This window comes from Histoplasma capsulatum, assembly GCF_000150115.1.
Source record: "Histoplasma capsulatum G186AR genomic scaffold supercont2.15, whole genome shotgun sequence".
Classification (NCBI taxonomy): domain Eukaryota; kingdom Fungi; phylum Ascomycota; class Eurotiomycetes; order Onygenales; family Ajellomycetaceae; genus Histoplasma; species Histoplasma capsulatum.
Window position 1 is genome coordinate 409,117 of NW_025544815.1, and position 13,256 is coordinate 422,372.

The following is a 13,256-nucleotide window of genomic DNA, read 5'->3' on the forward strand; positions in this document are numbered from 1 at the left end:
TTGATTGTATGTATATATTTTTCCATGCGCTTTTCTGGAATGCCGGAGTGCTTTGGTGTTATGGAATGGAATGGAACATATAATGACAGCGTTTAGATATATATATACTCCTAACCCAAAGAACGAACTAGAACTATACCAAACTCCCATCATATCATATCTCAGTTATTGTTGTCATCCACGGGGACTGTGATACGTATCTATCTATCCATATCTACGACCCTTTTTCTGCATCCCTTGACGTTTAACTCAACCAGATCCATGCTAAACCATGAGCTACGCCATATTTCATTTCAACGTAATCCCGTCCACCCCCTCATTCGTAATCTTCACGACCTCAATCTCCCCGCTGTCAGTAAAATACATCCGATCAATGCACACGACGCGGTGATCGCGCGCACCATCTCCCGGAGGCCGCCGATGATAAACGATGTAGTACTCGTCGCCGACATTGAACACACTGTTATGGCCTGTGCTTGTGCCGATGGCTGGATCGCTGCTGAGGATCAGTTTGGAGGGTCCGCTGAAAGGTCCGAGTGGGCTGTCGCCTTTGACATATTTGACAGCGTAGGACGGATCTCCCCATCTATGTTTTATTTTTGGTTATTTTTAGGGTTTTTTTTTTTTTTTTTTTTCGGAATTCGTCATTAACATATGAGCAGAGTGAAAGCACAAGGAAAAAAAGGGGGTTAATAATATAAATAATACGCACCCTCCAACGCTATAAAAGAAATAATAAACCCCTTTCCTCTTCAGCATCCACGGTGCCTCCACGTACGCTTTCTCGGGAGTCACTTCTCTGAAACCGCCCTTGAACGACACCATGTCATCTGCCAACTCGCCCACAACCGCATGTCCCCGACCGCCCCAATACAGATAATTTCTCCCCTCCCCATCCCCCTCCCCATCCATAAACACCATCGCATCGATGGGCTGCGCGCCAAATACATAATCGCCAATCAGCGGCCGACCCAATACATCCTTGAAGGGCCCCGCTGGCGATTTGGAAACGGCGACGCCTATGCCGACACCGTCTCCGGCGGAGTAGTAGAGGAAGTATGAGCCGTCCTTGTAGCCAACGGTGGGGGCCCAGGCGGCGCGGTCGGTGGTCCAGGGGACATCAGCGAAGTCGAGGATGCGGCCGGCGCGTTGCCAGGTGAGCAGGTCGGACGAGAAGAAGGCGTCGAAGAATGTCTGGTTGTTGAAACTGGTGGAGGTGGTGGGGTAGAGGTAGAAGGCGTCCTCGTAGATGCGAAGTTCCGGGTCGGCGTACCAGCCTTCTATGATGGGATTGCCTGTTTTGGCGCGGGAGGATAGTTGGGCTGTTTGGCAGAGGGATAGTGGGAGGGAAAAAAGCAGGAAGACCAGGACGATTAACGGGGAGTTGGTGGCCGTGTATTCACGGCGGAGTTTCAGCATGGTGGATGGGATGGGTATATGTCTATATCTAGATATATACGATAAAGGCTTGAAGGGCGGGGGAGTTCTATGTAAGAAGTGCTCTTTGGGCAGGAAGCAAAGGGGAATTGCCCAGGTAGCAGCCCGGAGCTGCGAGATGACAGAGAGGGACCAGCATTGGAATATGTCTCGAGTAGCAAGAGCTTGGAGGAATGGCGTCCAGCAAGTCCAGCGGGAATGGGACGCCTGGGATGTCTCCTGCCGCGCAGAAACTCCACAGCGCCGTGCATGGAGACAGACTCGTTCCCGGCATTGTATCAACCAAGCATCGCGCAAGGCTTGGGAACGAACCGCTGTGTTCTGCGTACAACTGCAGCACATACTGGTGCAGTAACTATACAGTACAGGCGAGTGCAAGCACTAGTATCCCCTGCTCTGTGTTGCACAACACCCTGCTCGATATCAAGGCAGTAAACCAAAGACACACCCGACTGGCCATTCCCAGCTCCCAACCCAGCACAAGCGGGGAATAGACTATGAAAAGACGGGCAAAAACAAGCAAAAGACAACCTGGATCTGCAGCAGGTTGAGGGTGCCCGCTCCATGTGATGATGTGTGATGATGCCTATCGCACCGGCAGATCCCATGGCATCCAAGTAATGCTAGCTGTGTCTGGATCAGGGTGTTCAGCTTGCAATGCATATCATAAGTGCCCGATGGGTGCTCCACAGCGTCGCTCTGACTGACTCGGTGTGCATCCATGGCGGGTAGTTCATATCCTGTATACTAGTATGTGTGCCATGTCCATGTACGCGAGGGCATCGGTGATACATGAATGACGGCGGATGCGAGTACCTAACCTCTGAGACCGCGGTGGATTCCTCCTCCGCACGTTGAAATGAATAGTCCTATTTACGAAGGCGATCAATCATAGCAGCAGGTGTTGTTTATTTACATAAAAGTCAAGAAGGATGGAGTTGGGCAGAGTACATGATCTGCTGCTGGGTTGGAAGGAGAACAGGCTTTTCGGAGATCCGCCGTAAACTTTGTGATTGCATTGAGATGCAAGATCTAACTTAACCCATGGGTGTCCCGCAAAAGTCGGAGTTTAAACACCAAACAAAGTACAAACTAGAAGCACGCGAAGAAGACCCTTGCCACGCCGGGAATTGTAGATGTCTTTATTGTAAGCTCCATTTATGCTCCACTGATTCCTCATACTTGAGTAGATCCCCCACCAACAACAGTGTATATTCTACGTATTAACATAAAAACTGCATGGCATCCATTTAAAAACCGTATCTTCATCATTGATGCTCCTTCGATAAAACTTTCAATTTGTGTCAGCATGACATGGCCGTCTCCGGAGGGAGGTTCTTGACATCAAAAAGACGACACAGGGGGCCCGTGAGATGAAAGGAGTCTTTCATGTGGCCATTCATCAGGCAGGTTCGAAGCCATTCTCAAACTTTGACACCAGTTGATAGCTATCGCATGGTGAGAAGACGCTCGATCAGTGTGGCCCCCAGAACATCCGGCAATGCGTCTTCGAGTGATTGATGGAGTAGATAGACCTCGACAGCCTTTCACAACGGAATCCTATCCCAATACTTTGTACAGTACAAACAAACACTGGGGATGAAAAAAAAAACAAAAAAAATCACATAGTGACCCCGTTCCGTCTCCCAGCCTCCGTTGATGCATGACAAAACTCGAACCTCCCAACCTCGCAGAATACCTTTGCCTGTTGCTCACGCCACCCCATGATCGCCTCTGCCGTATGGGATGGAAGCACCGCTGTAGCGCGAATTTGCAAATGCAGGCTAACATTGAGATGGGACACCATGCCAAAACACAGAAATAATAGAAACGTTTCCCACAGTTTCCACATCGAATACAATATAATTCTAGCACCGACTGACGGGCCAAAACACATGAGATTCTGGGGTTCTGAACCCAATTCTGTGGCCAAGGGCCCGGTGATGGCATTACACCAGGTGTCGACATTCTCTTGGAGTCCAAAACAGGTGTTAAACAACCCCCATGGGTTGGTTATATGGATCTTCGACAATATCGAGTGATTGCAATCCTCTAATGGAAAAGGGGAACATGTGTGTCACTTCAACCGGATCGGCGGCACCAATGATTGACACACCTATTGCTGTCTCTCCTACGACACTGTCTAGGTGGTTACGCCGTAGAGTGAAATCTTTTTTTTCCTCCTTTTTTCTTTTTTCTTTTTTGGCAATGAATGCATTGCAATTCTCACCAGTTCTACACCTTTTTTGGACCGGGGATCCTGTCTGCTCCTCACCTCAGGCTTCGGGTTGGTGAGACAGGTTGCACCCTCCACTGACACTGTCTCCGAAAGTGTTGTCATTGATGGCCTTGGTGAGAATGTTAGGGAAGGCGTGGATGGGTGGGATCATGAGCCCTCTAATATATCCCTGTAGGTCAAGTGCATGGAGGAGATATTGAGACAGACAGACAAAAGACAAACTCACAATCTTGGAAGAAAGCCTGACTACGTCGAGGTCTTAACTGCGTAAGTCCCCAACAAGAAAAGATTCTAAGATTTATTCAGGTTGGAGAGTACTCTCTTTACTTCAAGCTGTGGAATTAACTAATTTGTCTGCGAGCCATAACTACATAGTAAACTAACTACATAAAAAGCGGCCCATAAAAGCTTTTTGGTCGATCTCTATACACTCAGCAGCCTCGGGCGATTCTGTTGATCGAGTCTTCCGCGGGTCTGTGAACCAAACTCGGCTTCGCTGCCATGCTTTGGCAAATGAGGATGATGAAGGAAGGAAGGGTGAGGGGTGTCTCTGTCTGGAGAAAGAAAGTTATGACTTTGGATTGCGCCGGGCGACGCAAGGTGATAGATAAATGGCCAGCACTCCCACAAAGGGGCCAGAGCTAATCAAGAAATAACTTGCATGGCACTCAATGGCGTAGGAGTGGTTACACCCAAGACGAAAGATTTGATTTTCCCAGGAAATTACCCCTACATATTAGATATGCGGGTTGTCAAAGGTCCTGAGAATTTACAATTCGATGGAAGGGTAGGAGGTTGATTGACTTCAGATACCCTTGCAGCGGATATAGTTATTAATAGTTGCTGCTAGTAATATATTTTGATCAGTTAACTAGTTATTCTAGACGAGTACTTATACTTATTCAGATAACTAGAGGAGGAGGTTTCTTCTTCTTCTTTCTCTTATCTTTGGTTTCCAATTCCCTTCCGGTGGAGGAGAGAATAACTACTGATGTATATAAAAAAAAATCTTAAATTCTTCATCTTTACTTGTACTAGTTAGTAGTCAGTCAGTCATAGTATTTCAACATGACCTACCTGTATATCTCTATGTTGATGTTGATGTTGAGGTTCAAAGAACTAGCAAATCATCCATACTGTTCAGTGAAGTCATCCGATTTCTCTCCGCTACTTAGGTACGTGCCAGGACCGAACAATGGGTTAAGTAAAATGTTCAAAGGTCATGGTGAACGAAGTATATACTACTCGTACAGTACATTATTGATTTGCTCCATGACAATTTTGTTCTCCTTGATTCCAGGGATTATTGGAACATTATAAAAACTAAGTCCTTTTGACTTACGCATCAAGAAGACTCCGTGACTTCTACTCCCGCGTGGACTGTATCCAGTTGAGCTCCAGTGTTGGGAGATTTCCATTTATATTTCTAGAGAGAGCGTGTGTGTGTGTGCGTGCAAGGACATTGTTCCGCACCTCCATGCTCCAATGCCCGGTGGTTATTTTATTTTGTGTATAAAAAAGATGGACATACACAGTTTCGCTGCTCCCCCCAAAACTCTCAGTCCCTCTCCTCTCTGACCACCAACTGTTCTGGTGAACGCGACGGTGGGGAAGATAATAATGAGAAATCCAGAGAATCCATCCCTGACAACAGTGAGTCAACTGACTGACTGGCTGGCTTGGCTGGCTGGCCAGTGAGCTTCGAAACCGTTGTCAAGATGATAAAAGAAGATATCACCAACAAAGGGGGAGGGGAGTAACACTCTCTCTCTCTATCTGTATATATCTCTCTCTCTTATCTTCTCTTCTCTTCCTTTCTTTTCCCTTTTTCTCGTTTAATTCTCTCGGGAAAGCAGGAGTCCGTGTATAACCGAAGCTCTCCACCCCCCCCCCCACCTGTCCTCTACCCGATACCCGATACCCGGTTTCGCGGAGTAAATAAATTGGACAATGTCAATTGCTCCATCTCGGTTACGGGAGTTTTGGTGCGGAGAGGTTTTGATTATGATTTTGATTTTGCGTGCTAGACTAACCTACCTACCTACCTACTCCCCTTCTTCGGGGGTACTCCCAGCCGGATAAACATCTGAAAAGGCAAGAAATGGTTGCTAGTCTAGTCCTAGACGCCTTGTTGAAGGTTCTGCGCGGTGTTAACTAAGGATTAAGGCATAACTAGTTAACTCGTGAACTAAATCTGCCTCCTCTCAGCGTCATTCAGAGAAACTGTCTAGATGTCCAGTGTCCAGGTCTAGGTCCGGCCTGAACAGATTTGTTCCAGATCAAGACAAAAAGTTACTAGAATCGCGGAGATAACGATACTAACTTGTTCGAACCATGACTTTTTTAGCTTGATGCTTTGCCGACCCCGAGCAGAAACCCTGTGTATCACCACCATACAGCCATTGCTAACGACGACGACGACGACAACAACAACAACAACAACATCAACAACAACATCAACAATATCAACAACATGCCACCGGTCTATCCACATACCAAGCGGGCTGATAGTTTCTAGCACACCGCATCGTATACGAGCCCCTCAGCTCTTGGACACGGCCTGTCGTTAGTTGTATTGTAGTGCACGGCATCAATCCGGCTAGTTGATGTGTCTTGTGTCTCTGAAAAGATCGTTGTTCCACTGATCCCGGGGGCCTCTCGGCTCTCAGCTCTCAGGGCCTCACTCGGGGGTTGTGTTGTGTTGTGCTGTGCAAATAAGGTCGAATGGACAGCGCCAGAATGGCTGGCTGGCTGGCACACCAACTTCCGTTCCAGCGAGAAACGTAGTTTAATGATGAGAGCGGCATTTCGAAAAAAAAAAAAAAAAAGAAAAAAAAAAGAAAGAAAGAAAATAACCCGCGCTCAAGTAGAGACATGTGTCCTTCTCTCTCTCTCCACTGAAGGGAGAAGAGAAGGAATGGGTTTGCGTTTACTTTAATTTCATCGTGCGGTATGGAAATGGTTCTTTTTCCGTGTCTGTCTGTCTGTCTGTCTGTGCGTATGGGTGTGTGTGTGTGTGTGCGGTGGATTTGTCCCCCAGGCTCACTGGCAGTTTAGCAGTAGTTAACTACGTACTAACTTTTTACAGGGTCAAACGCACGAAAGTTAAAACGACACGAGCCACAGGAATGAAGCCGAGGAACACCCCCCATTGCCCGGACGCAAAGTTGCGATGACGAGGATTGAAGAGCATGGATGCCAAAAATTCTGCTGCGGCTATCGCGGCTCGGGACGTGGAATCTGGCAGCTCATTCGGTTGCCCGTCGTCGTTGTCGTCGTCGTCGTATGAGGGGGAGAGCCAGACAAAAGCCGGATGTGGGCCAATGGGACGAACGGGACCTAAAATGGGCGATTAGAGTGCGGCCTAGAGGCCTGGTAAGGAAAGGGTGGGCAGTCGAAAAAGCAAAGCAGGCAAATATGGTTTGGTGAACAATGATGATGATGATGATGGTGGGGGTGATGTTGGTGATGATGGTGATGACGATGATGATGATGATGAAGGGGAGAACTGAGAACTGACTTGACTCCCTTCCTCCCGAATCCCAGAACCTTGCAGCGTCAACTGCGAAATTCACCAGATTTCCCGCCCTGGAAATCCCGAAAACTTTTACCCTGGAGATGCGGAAGCCATTATTATCAAAGTGCGATGAAGAAGTTGTCGTGTCAATGGAGCCTGTTACTTTTGTCCCGAACGATAAGTAAGGGCTTCAGAGCGGGGGCGCGGGGAAAAAGACAAAAAAGGGATTGGGTGGAATGCACCTTAAACTTGGCCGGAAGGATTTGGGCTGGAGCCAGCGGAGAGAAAGATAACTAACTCACTCACTCGTCAACTGGAGCGAGCGAGCGAGCGAGCGGGAAAAAAAAAAAAAAAAAGACAAAATTAATCTGCGCATCCAAACCAGGAACGAGGCTCGGCTAGGCGCACGTCTTTTCTTTTCGTAGCTAGAATCAAGGGATGGGCTGGCGATCGAGAGAGAATTGAATGAATGCACCATAGTAGACGAGTATAGTCAATCAATCATCTTGCACGTTCGTTGAGCTTGTAAGCCCCGTAGTACCAGAGATGTATTTCAATTACTGTATTAACCATCCATATACATAATCCATATACTAGAAAGTCATCTAGATTGGAGAATGCTACATGATTTAGTTTTTTTTCGGTTTGGATTATATAGTTATAGCAAAGGATAATAGATAGTTAGCTATGTTATCACAGAAGTTAAATCAGATATCATACAGAAATATAGTATTTCTCCCTAGGAAGTGGAAAAAAAGTATCCTTTCCTTGACTTTTTACTGCACCTCATAATACGAGTAGTTAGTTGGTTACTTTTAACCTTTCTAGAAAAATACAACATCCTAAACGAGGATTTCGAAGTACCACTTAACAAATCCAATCACGATAGATCGTAGTGGAGATGTGAATTTCCAGAACTTCCACAGCTTCTCTTTCTTGCAAGGAAAACAACAGGAGGATTTGCTGAGTGTGAAAACGACAAGTCTTTGGGGGGAAAGGAGAAGACCCGTGGAACATCCGCGCGGTGGCGGAGGGCAAAGCGCGGAGTTTGGCCGAAGTCGAATCGAGAAAAGGAAGGCCATCAACCATCAACCTCGGGAAACTCAATCGGTTAGGGAGAAACGGTTTTTGATTTCTGCCGAACGATAGTGATGGGCGTTGGTTTTGGGGGTTACCCCCAGCAGCTAACCACCACCACCACCAGCCCCAGCACCACCACCCCCAACCCCCACCCTCAACCCCCACCACATACCACATGGTCCGCATCCAACATCATTGAACCTCCAAGGTCGGACTTCTTTCTGGAAAACGTGGGAGAAGGAGAAGCAAAAGCAGAAGCAGTGCGGCCGACAGCTCCCGTTGTAGGTTCCTCGCCAGCCAGCCCATCACATCACATCACATCACATCAAATCACCACAGGGCAAAAGAACCAGAGTTCGGGACTGCGTTCACCCGCAACTTCCCGCTTCCGCTCTCCCCTCCCCGATTCAGGGGAGGACGATAACCGAAGTTTATTTTCCCTCCCAAGGTCCAGGCCCAGGGTTGTGTCGTCTTTCTTTCTTCCTTCCTTCCTTCCTTTCTTTCTCCTTTTTTGTGGTTTTTTCGTGGTTATTTTTTTCCAATTTTATTCTTCGTTTAGAACTTATTGATCGTCTCTGCGAACCGGGGGCGCACTGTGCAATGCTGTTGCCGAGTCCCGCAAGGTGATGGACGACGGGGGAGAGAGAACCTTGCGCCCACGGCATTATGGAAGTGGTGGCTTTGGAGCAGCAATTGGCTGGCTCTCGATGTACGGAGGGGAGGAGGATTCCTTTCGGAAGTTTTCGATTAAGCGCGCTAAGAATTTCAAGAGCTGTAATATCGTTTGTTACCATTTCTCAAGGATCCTTCATTCCCGAGCAACCTTTTGAGACTTAGGGCTAATCCTTTTGTTAACTGAAGCTGGAGGAGTGGGTTATCCTAACTCTTGTTAAGACATGGAAATGGAGATACTTAAATGACGGTTACAAATATTTCAACTTAAATCGTTTTAAGTGCTAATCAAAACTTTCGAGAGGATCGATCCTCCGTATGGATGGATAGATGGATGGGTGTAGGGGATGGGTGTCTGTAGAGAGTATGTAGTATGCACCGAGCATATGTAGGTAGTGTGCATGGACGTAGTCTGTACCAGTATGTATGCACGCTGCTGGAGGGCAAAGAAAGCGTTCCAGCGTGAAGCAAGTTGAAGCAAGTCGAAGCAATCGAAGCAATCGAAACAAGCGAAGCAAGCGAAGCAAGCGAAGCGACAACGGCAGCCCGGTGGCTCTGCATCTCACAAAATTAGAGATACTCCGTACTCGTACTCCGTAGATTGGGCCAAATTGGGGCGTGGTTGTGGGGAACCGGAATTGTACAGTACATACCGTATTTGTCATGTGGCTGTGGAGTCCTCCCCCAAGGTCGGAGGAAATCTCTCTCTGCAGCAGAGTAACTTCCCAGGGACTGGCCACGCGCAAAAGGGTCGATTCGACGGCTCCAGGGCTCCAGGGCTCCAGGGCTCCACCGCCCAAGCACCGCCCAGAAACCCTAGGAACAACCCTGGAGCTAATTTCGACGAGTCGAGAACAGCGGACAGTGCAGCCTTTGTCCATACTCTGATTAACTCCTTCTCGGTAACATCAAGTTCCGGCCGCGGACTTTCATTGTTGCTGACGCGAAGACTAGTGTAAATCACCCATTACGGAGGTTTTCTATGCAGGCTGGGATGTGCTGCACGTTGTTCGGCGCATGAAAGGGGATCAGCAGCGATCGCCCGGCAAACAAGACGATCCTCATGGGCGGTGCATCGACTCGGCATGCTGCTATCCCCCAGGTTGGTACTCCGTACTCTGGAAGCCGTCCAGATTACCGATTCCTCCGTCCCTGGTTAGCAAAAGGTCTCGCCATCTCCAAAAGGGGAATGGGGAATGGGGAAAGGGGGAAACAGGGGGAAACTTGGGCAACGGTCGGGGAAACAGCCGTACCGGTACCTCTGTTGACGGTCGTTACAGGCGGGCCAAGCAGGGGCAGCTCCTGCCAGTTAGGTACTGGTACCCCCCACAGCCAACCTTGGCAGCCAAGCCCGGGAGCAATCGCCTTTACTCCGCGCCACCGCTAACCGTATTGGGACAGAGGCGCCTCTAAGCCGACCTCGTCTGGCGCTAGGCCGTGTTGGGACTAGTACCCGGGGGGCCAGCACGGCCTTTAAAGAGCCGCAGATTCCCCCCGGAGTTGAGGCCACGGATTCGAGGAATTCCTCCCAGGGCGACAGCGATACGAGGCGACAGCGAGGCCCGACCGAGCGGTCGATATCATATAAATACAGGCAACATTCGACACAACAGCCAATAGCCAGCAGGCAGCACCTTACCCAGCCTTCGTCTAGGTCAGGGCGAGACAGCACAGCAGGCCAAAACAGGAGCGAGAAAAGGACAATGCCACCGTGGCCCTAACCTCTGGATCCCCACTCCCGCTACCGTTGTTCTTGACTCCCTTCCCAAACCACCACCACCACCACCACCACCACCACCCTTCGTCTGAGCAACCTTTTGTTTTGGTTGATAAGAATAAATTAAGAGATAAGAACGCTTGATAGAACACTGGATAAAATCCACTCGCCTGGCGCTCTCGCCTACTCACTCTCACCCTCTCACCAACCGGCATCCATCATCTCACCCAACTCCCCCTAACCTCTTTACCACCTCCATCATGACTACACCGTTCTCCTATCTAGGCGCCATGTCTCCTCCACCGTGTTCAGACCCCCCCCTCCAGTTGACCGTCGCGCCCGCTGAGACTACGTTCTCCTTCGCCCATCCTGTCACTGCAACAACGGTGCCGCTGGATACCACCACTGTAACTACTACCACCGCTCCAACTACAGCCACCACTGCTGCCCCCGCTGCCACCGCTGCAGTCACTACCACCATTGCCACCACCCTCCCTCCCAAACCAGAAGAGAAAAAGCCTGTCAAGAAGAGAAAGTCGTGGGGTCAGGAACTACCCATCCCCAAGACGAATCTTCCTCCAAGGTAATTCATTTCTTCTTGATCATCAAGACTACATGGACGTAAAAATAAATAACATGAATACTGATTGGAATACCTGTAGAAAACGAGCCAAGACCGAAGATGAGAAGGAACAACGCCGTATAGAACGCGTTCTCAGGAACCGGGCTGCGGCTCAGACTTCCCGAGAGCGGAAGAGACTCGAGGTCGAGAAACTCGAAGGCGAGAAGCTGGAGATGGAACACCAGAATGGAATCCTCCTCCAACGCCTGGCCCAAATGGAAGCTGAAAACAAACGTCTGAGCCAACAAGTCGCCCAGCTATCCGCCGAAATCCGCTCCTCGTCGAGGGGCTCTTCCTCCAGAGGCTCCTCCCCACAATCCATCGTCTCCGGACTCACCTCTCCAAACCTCCTCCCGGCCATGTTCAAACAAGAACGGGACGAAATGGTCTCCCTGGACAACATTCCATTCCTCACCCCACCCATCTCCGCCTACTCTCCCAGCGTGAAGAGCTGCGATCTCACCGATTCCTCCGACCTGACACAACATCCTGCAGCGATGTTGTGTGACCTGCAGTGTCAGTCGGAGGCGTCGCTACCATCGACCGCTCCTCAACTGCTGTGGCGCCCTCCCCAAGCCTCTCCAAGTCCCTCTTCAACCCCCGCTCCAATCCCGCTGTCCCTGCCCCTCCCACCTCTCACCCAGCAGCTGCAACAGCAGCTCCTCTTGAAACTAGCCATCCTCTCAATCATTCAACACCTCTTTCAGACGATGACTTCCACCGCCTATTCTACCCTTCTAATCCCTTTGACCCGGATCTTTCACTCATTGAAACAGGGGTCCCCTTTGACCTTTTCCCCACTGGAGATCCAGCAGCACTTGCCTTTGATTCTCTGGTTGATTTCGACCCCGACCCAGTTAACCTCGACGGCACCAACAACAACAACAACAACAACAACAACAACAACAACAACAACAACAACAACAACAACACCGCCTCCACCTGCCCCTCCCCAACGAGCCTCGGACCTTCCGACATCGAGCCGCCCAGTCTTTCGAATCCGCCTTTTCACCCGCCTTCTAGCGTGCAGCCCAGCTTTGGCGCGTCCACTTCGCGATGCGACGAGCAAGGCATTGCAGCTTGTGGCTAGTGGTGCAGCGCTGGATTTGGATAGCCCGTTGGCGTCTCCGGTGTCCGGCAGCGTTCTGATGGGTCGTGGTGATGGCAGCGGTGGCCAATTTGTTGGTAGTAGTAATAGCAGTCGTTGTCGTCGTCGAGTAGTAGGCAATGGGCTGTTGGCAATGATCCGGGCGATTGACTGTATCGAGCGGGCCAAGGCGAGGAAGCGAACGTGGAAGTTGACAACGAAAGGGCAGTGGTTGGCTGCGGGGTTAGGGAAGGCTGTGGCGGCGGTGTCTGTGCGGAGGCGGAGGGCCCTCCAGAGCCGGACGCGGTTATCTGGTGGTGGTGGTGGTGGTGGCCGTGCGTAGACTCCGAGTTTCAGGTGCCGGGCGGCATTGGAAAAAGTTATTTGTGGCGATTTACAAAGTTCCTGGGTCTGGTTTCTGGGTCTGGTCTGATTTGTATTCCAAGATCTCTCTTTAAGTAGAGGAGGGTTTGAAAAGACGTGATGAATATCTATTATTATGATTTTCGTTTGTTTTTTTTGTTGGTTTTTCTGTCTTGCCAAGCGGATTCAGTTTACCTTTTGGAATTTTTATCTTTTCTTTTTTTTGATTTTTGAATTAGCAAATTCAGGGTTTGATCCAATCATCCCTCCTTCCTTCTCTCGTTCTCTTGTACAAACATTATACGTACTTTTGATCTGATTTCCCTGCCACCATCTATATATATGAATTCATGTCCCTTTCACTATACATATAAATATATTACATGTATATACATAACTATCTATAAAACAAAAGAACTCAACATGCAATGAAATGAAATCTTCTTCTTTTCTCTATTTCTTCCCCGCTCACCCCCCCACTCTCACCCGCCCAAAGTTAAGTTTTTAACCTTTTAGGCACCG

At 49.2% G+C, this 13,256-nt stretch overlaps 5 protein-coding genes across 5 annotated transcripts; 3 read left to right on the forward strand and 2 right to left on the reverse strand.

Moving 5' to 3' along the window:
- Positions 1-288: 288 nt before the first annotated feature.
- On the reverse strand, positions 289-1,419 carry HCBG_08368 (arabinan endo-1,5-alpha-L-arabinosidase A; the record flags this gene model as incomplete). Its single annotated transcript, XM_045435417.1, has 2 exons — positions 289-586; positions 713-1,419. The coding sequence occupies 2 exons, from the start codon at positions 1,417-1,419 to the stop codon at positions 289-291; spliced, it is 1,005 nt and encodes a 334-aa protein (XP_045283909.1).
- A 1,823-nt stretch (positions 1,420-3,242) lies between these two features.
- Positions 3,243-3,947, forward strand: HCBG_08369 (uncharacterized protein; the record flags this gene model as incomplete). Its single annotated transcript, XM_045435418.1, has 3 exons — positions 3,243-3,445; positions 3,671-3,797; positions 3,852-3,947. 3 exons carry the CDS (start codon positions 3,243-3,245, stop codon positions 3,945-3,947), a joined length of 426 nt encoding a protein of 141 aa, XP_045283910.1.
- Positions 3,948-6,190: 2,243 nt separating this feature from the next.
- HCBG_08370 (uncharacterized protein) lies at positions 6,191-7,307 on the reverse strand (the record flags this gene model as incomplete). Its single annotated transcript, XM_045435419.1, has 4 exons — positions 6,191-6,382; positions 6,777-7,015; positions 7,197-7,264; positions 7,288-7,307. 4 exons carry the CDS (start codon positions 7,305-7,307, stop codon positions 6,191-6,193), a joined length of 519 nt encoding a protein of 172 aa, XP_045283911.1.
- A 1,592-nt stretch (positions 7,308-8,899) lies between these two features.
- HCBG_08371 (uncharacterized protein) lies at positions 8,900-10,666 on the forward strand (the record flags this gene model as incomplete). The annotated part of the gene is made up of 4 exons (XM_045435420.1): positions 8,900-9,055; positions 9,443-9,847; positions 9,900-10,258; positions 10,360-10,666. 4 exons carry the CDS (start codon positions 8,900-8,902, stop codon positions 10,664-10,666), a joined length of 1,227 nt encoding a protein of 408 aa, XP_045283912.1.
- A 256-nt stretch (positions 10,667-10,922) lies between these two features.
- Positions 10,923-13,005, forward strand: HCBG_08372 (bZIP transcription factor HacA; the record flags this gene model as incomplete). The annotated part of the gene is made up of 2 exons (XM_045435421.1): positions 10,923-11,245; positions 11,325-13,005. The coding sequence occupies 2 exons, from the start codon at positions 10,923-10,925 to the stop codon at positions 12,712-12,714; spliced, it is 1,713 nt and encodes a 570-aa protein (XP_045283913.1).
- Positions 13,006-13,256: the final 251 nt, after the last annotated feature.